We start from the raw sequence: 6,000 nt of genomic DNA, 5'->3' as shown, positions 1-6,000 counted from the left end.
TTAGTAACCTCCCTCCAGCCTGACAGTTAGCTTTCAAAGTATGACCCGTTGTAGTATCCCTTTAACCAGTTCCTCATCTACCTTTCAATTTTCATATTGATCCCCATCTTTTCCCATTTAGCTAATAATTCCCCATGTGGAACTGTATCAAACGCCTTACTGAAATCAAGGTAAATTAGGTCCACTGCATTTCCTGTCTAGAAAATCAGTTATCTTCTCAAAGGAGGAGATCAGGTTGGTTTGGCACAATCTACCTTTTGTAAAACCATGTTGTATTTTGTCCCATCTACCTCAATGTCCTTAACTACTTTCTCCTTCAAAATTTTTTCCAAGACCTTGCATACATAGGGACCAGAACTCAAAGAACATTGATTTTTTTTTAGGTTGAAATGGGACTGCATTTTTTTGCTGAATAAACTATTCACCAATAAAATTTCACCCTCCTCTACTTATAAATAAGCTGGTTACTAGCTTACAGTACCTTTACATATAGTGATTTTACTAACTGAAAATTGTCAGCTATATTAGAGGACTAATTCTTATGTACAGCTAAAAATAGTTAATATTCAGTTGTCCACTTGTTCATTAGCAGGAGACCACTGTTCTCTAGCCAGATTTCATTCCATTGAGATGATGGAGCCCATTCTTCTCCTTACATGAGTGTCATTCATACATGGATATAGTTGTTTATTATTTCATCCACCTTACAATTATGCAGACTCTACTTCTTCATTCTGAGCAAAATTTCCTTTGGTGTCACAATACTAGATAACTATGAAGATAATACTCTTGGAATAGAATAGCATCCAAAATACCAATAAGAACAAAAACACACCTATTAGTAGGTTTGTATTAATTCTTTTGGCCACAACTTTGCACTGGAAGCTTATGTTCAGCTGATTTTCCACTATGACTTCAAAACCTTTTTCAGAGTCATTGCTTCCCATGATAGAATGCTCCCTCCTGTAAGTCTGTCCTACGTTCTTCATTTCTAGATGTACACATTTTTGTTTATGCATGGTGCATGCAGCCACCATAGGACATTTTAAAACACTTACTGCACTAACACAGCAAACTGATTGCATCTCTACAAGAATTCAGATGCAATCTACAATCAAGTAACTGTGGTATTAGAAAATAAAGTGGAAGAGTGATGTGCATAGAAACTGAGCATTGTGCTCAAAGATTTTACAAACATCTGAAGTGAAAAATTTCTCACACCATCCTAGATTTGTCTTCATTTTTATTTTGATCGTTGACCCCAGAAATTGAAAGCTGGATTATTTAGTCTGAATGTATATAGGTTAAGAGGTATAGCTTCCCTCAAATGACTGATTCTTCTGTTTTGGTATACATGATACATTTATTAAATTAGATAGAATGAAAAAAGTCAAAATGTATTTTACAATAAAAGAAAAACATGTGGACACTGGGCCTCAATACAGTGAGAAACAATGCCTCCAGAATTATTACAGCAACAACATCCTCTGTACAGTATTACATGTCAACCAACACAAGCAATAATATTTGCAAAGGGAAAACATTTGGTACCTTCAGCACACAAGAACAGCGGTTGAAGAGAAAGTAGGAAGGATCTAGCTAGACAAACATATTCTTATCTTTAGTCAGTGCAGACCCTTGGCAGGATTGAAGCTAGTGCAAACACCACTAACTTTTAGCAGATGCCAGTATTACACAGCCGGCTTTGGCTCCAGGCTCTTGTAAGCTGCTGAGTGTGACAGAAGTATGATCAAGACATATTAGTCTATTAAATGAAGCATATATGTCACATGCTGCAACAGAACGTGTGATTATTTAATTGAAAACAAAACCCAGCAAGGTATTGCCTTTCAGTTCTGCATTCCTGGACCATCAACTGCTAGCTTTCACTATTCCTTGCCAGTTCAAAATCCCTCAGACCTGAAACTGACAAGAAACAGCAAAACAATTGTGGGGGGATATCATATATTGAGAAAAACTGAGTAGGCTTGTGATTTCTGTCTTGTTAATTTTAATGACAAAAAATACAGTAGTGCATCTTGGAGGCTTCTTTTTAATGCATAATGCTTGAGCCTCCATTGAATTAAAATCCCCAGGTCAATATTTCTTAATATGAACACAGTATATTTTAATCCCATAGAGTCCAATTTATTGGCCATACTGCTCCTAAACTACTCACCTTCAATCTATGCAGCTTCTCTCTGCTATATGCATTTGTTATATGAAGTCTTACAAAAAAAAGACTTCCAGTAGGTCTAGAGGTCCCCTGGAAAACGTAAGGATCCCCAGAAATTCAATCTACTTAGTGTAACATTCTCACTTCCTCCTCCTAATTGTTAAGAGTACTCAGAGCTGTTTGTTCTATGCTTACATTTCAGCCATAACAGAATTAGCAGTACAATCTCAGGTGACAGCAAAATTACTTTCCCAGACACAGATCAAACCAAGAAAAATCTGCTACTGTAGACTCCAAGTAACTATATATAAATCTTTATTATATACATTTTCCCTGAATTGTTCTATCCTAGCAATTCATAACATTTGTACGAGTGTTATAGCAAGGGACTCATCTCTAAATTTTTACCAAGAAGTTGAGTGGTGATCATCTTTTGTTTTAAAGCATAGGCTGGCAATGCCACAAGAAGTCGCTGTGTTGTGAAGATAAAAACCAGATGCTCAATCTAGTGTTGAGTTTTGTGATTAACGTGATGACACAGGCTACGAACAAGAGGAGCATGGCTAGCTTCTTGATGAAAAGCTGTTTCTAGAGAAGCAAAAGATTTACCTGCATAGCCCATTACAATGCAGAGACAGACAATGTAGCCTTGAATTCTTAGGGAAATGTAAAACCAGTGGGAGAACGTGAAGACAACTACATTTTTACAAGCTGTAAGTCTGCCAACTAAGACAATGGGGAATTTTTGACATAACAAGTGAGTGTCTGATACATCAAGAAAAGAAGTTTTAAAAAAAAAAACCAAGCAATGAAAGAAAACCAGGACAATTTTGGTACTGTATTTAAAAAACTCTCAACCCCCGCACACTTAAACAGAAAGATATTGGGAAAAGCAGTTTATTCGTAAATATTGAAGAATCTTGTGCTTGGGGAAGAAGAAAAAAAGAGGGGAAGGAGAGAGAATAAAGGCTCTTTCCTTATTCCAAACCTGGCTTATTAAAGTTCTCATGAACCACTCTTGAGATCCTGTATTTCAAGTGTACATTCAAACACGAAGAAAATACAAGCTATGGCTATTATAGAAAGTATTGTAAAACAGTTTTAAAAACACCACCAAAAACCAGAAGAGTGACATTGCACATTATTGAAAATAAATTTGTGCATACTACTTAAAGTGCATTGTTTTGCAGTTTTAAAAAAATTAAGAAGCTGCAGAAATTTATCTAAACAGGTATAATCTGTTCCCTCTCCAAAGGCTCTGCAATTCTATGCTAGAATGTTGCATACACATTAACACAGGCAATGACTGTATGCAATCTCCTTCCCCTTTATGAGGATCTGCCAATTTAGGATATGTCAGATTTTCCATTATCTCACAAGATAGTTTTGATATTTGTATGCACACAATTCAATTGAATTAGTAAGATCAACTGTAACTCAATGAATCATCAAAACAGCTCTTTAAATATTTTATACCTACTGAAGATTCTGCAGCTCTTTGCTACTCCTTATTCCAGACTACCAAAAAACCTTTCCTCATTAAAAAGTATTTTTTTCCTCCATGCAGAAAGACAGTTTTGCTGAAAAACAGGAGTGTAGCATGTTTCTTCTTAAAACATAAATGCTATACTTAAAAAAAAAAAACATGTTCTTATTACAAGACAGCTCCTTAAATAATTAAATGCTTATTTTATACATAATTTTCCAGGTATAAATTCTTTCCTTCTGCATTCATCCTTTGGAATAATCACAGGAATGTAGAAGCAAGAAGAGTGCAAGTAACTGCAGGAACACATTAGGGCCCAATCTTGTCCTCTGATGCAGTGTGTATTGCTGTATATAGAAAACCACCTCCTGCACATTTACTAATACAGCAACATCATATGGTAGGATTGAGCCCCAAAATGCCCACCAAACAGATATATATTGCTTTAGCGCCCAATCATGAGGATAGGTGGGTGGGGCTACCTAATTAGAACACTAAAGACTACAACAAGAAAGCCAGCTTCTTAGTAGATTTAAAACTATGTTAAAGATAGTTGGACTATTCACAGCAATAACTGAACACCACAGGACAAATCAAAGAGCATTGTGTAATCATTTTTTATATCTTGGGTAGAAACTGGTGGCTTACTGAAACAAAAACATGTTATTAAAAGAAGTATGTAAAGAAAAAATCCAACTCCCAGAAAACATAACTCTTCTGATCTAACAGAGCAGTAAATCCTGTACTGCATAGTGTTAAGAGAGATCGTATGAACATGGTCTTGTTTTCAAACAGAGAGAAGGAAGAAAAAGCAGCAGACCCCCACACCTCTCAAAGCAATATAGCCACATATGATAAGGCTGGTATTAACAAAAAAGCTTCTGCAGAACACATGTAAAACAAGCTGTAGAAGTGAAAAAAATGTGCAAATATCCAAGGAGAAAAAGGGGTACAATCTCTTTTAGACAGAATGCTCACAGGAATCTGTTAGGAAATTCTTCCTCTAGCTAAATCCCTGGCTTGGCAAGTCAAAATAAAGGTGGCATCAAGAACAGAGACAATGCAGGGGTTGGGGTCTATAACTCTTCTGCAATCTGAAGTAATGAATTGATAGCTGCATCCTTGTTCCCTCTCTGGGCTTCTAGCACTGAACGAATTACTTCCTTGTCCATATTAGGGAACATGTCTTGGATTGATTTCAGATCCTCTTCATTACACAGGTGCTGAGGGTTGACTGGAGGAGGTGGCACTGCCACTGGTACCATGCCTGGGTTACAGACTGCAGGCATTCCTGAAAACAAAAACAGAGGAAATTAAAAATTCCTCCTACATGAATAATAAAATGCATATTCTTGATCAAATGAAATAGGCACGAAAGATCCTTTATACTACATATTTCAGAGAAAAGTGTTGACTTTATTTATAGGTGCAAAAACATTGTGATATTTGGGAAGTCATCTGACTGTGGCGAACAAGACTTTTCCTATAATTACATTTTGATACTAGCCACACTATTACCCTCTGCGCAATGTTCCTGAAGTGCTCAGCAAATGCAGCGATGGGCTTGGCATAAAGACCTAGACAGACAGACGACAAGCATAGGCAGGTTCTACAGTTTTAGAAGAGGCCCCCATGTACTGTGATTTCAGGTTACACAAAAAATGTAATAAAAAAAAAGTGATCGCACTCTTATTAAATCCTTATGGGTTTATATCATGGTTTGCAGGATCTTTTTGTTGTACGTAAAGGCCACAACACTAATGAACTTGATGCAATAAAATTTCATTGTTGAAAACAAAAACTAAGGACAAACCCTGATCCTATAGCAATAGTTTGATGTCTGAAGTCATGTTTCTTGACAAGGGTAATAAAGAGAGCTCTGATAAAAGGGGATTTCCATGAACATGAGCTCCATTACATCAAAAAAGGAATGCATTAAAGAAACTCATTGTTCCCAAGCAGATTGGGAGCAGATAAGTGAACAAAAACACATGAATTTTGAGGTCATGTCTCTTCTCGCGTAAATAGTATCCAATTGTTCAACATGTGACATCAAAGCTATGCTGCATGATGAGGAATTCTGGTTTTTATTCCCATAGACTGACACTTTCCTTGACCTTACTGCTTTCTCCCAGTTTTTTAGGCAGAGAACAGAAACCACTTCAGAGATATTTTATTTTGGAACTTTTACATTACATTGTTAAGTCACAGTACTGTCAAAGTCAAGAAAGAAAATTTTACAGTGTAATATGGAGAGGAGTATTTTAAACCAGGGCTTTCTGAAACAAGTTCCTAAAAAAGCCATCATGCACGCTCCATATGAAAAGTATGTTTTTAC

General features: G+C 36.4%; 1 protein-coding gene across 6 annotated transcripts in view; it reads right to left on the bottom strand.

Annotated features, from left to right (window-relative positions):
- Window positions 1-1,343: 1,343 nt before the first annotated feature.
- Window positions 1,344-6,000, bottom strand: part of LOC123369878 (toll interacting protein) — a 55,015-nt gene continuing 50,358 nt past the window's right edge. For all 6 annotated transcript variants that reach the window (XM_045015916.1, XM_045015918.1, XM_045015920.1 and 3 more), the window contains one exon: window positions 1,344-4,953. In XM_045015916.1, coding sequence (XP_044871851.1) covers window positions 4,739-4,953 — 215 coding nt within the window. In that variant the 3' untranslated portion in view covers window positions 1,344-4,738. The remainder of the gene's footprint in view (window positions 4,954-6,000) is intronic.

This window comes from Mauremys mutica, chromosome 4 (assembly GCF_020497125.1).
Source record: "Mauremys mutica isolate MM-2020 ecotype Southern chromosome 4, ASM2049712v1, whole genome shotgun sequence".
In the NCBI taxonomy this organism is placed as follows: domain Eukaryota; kingdom Metazoa; phylum Chordata; order Testudines; family Geoemydidae; genus Mauremys; species Mauremys mutica.
The sequence above is the reverse complement of the archived record's forward strand: the minus strand, read 5'-3'. Positions and strand labels throughout refer to the sequence as shown.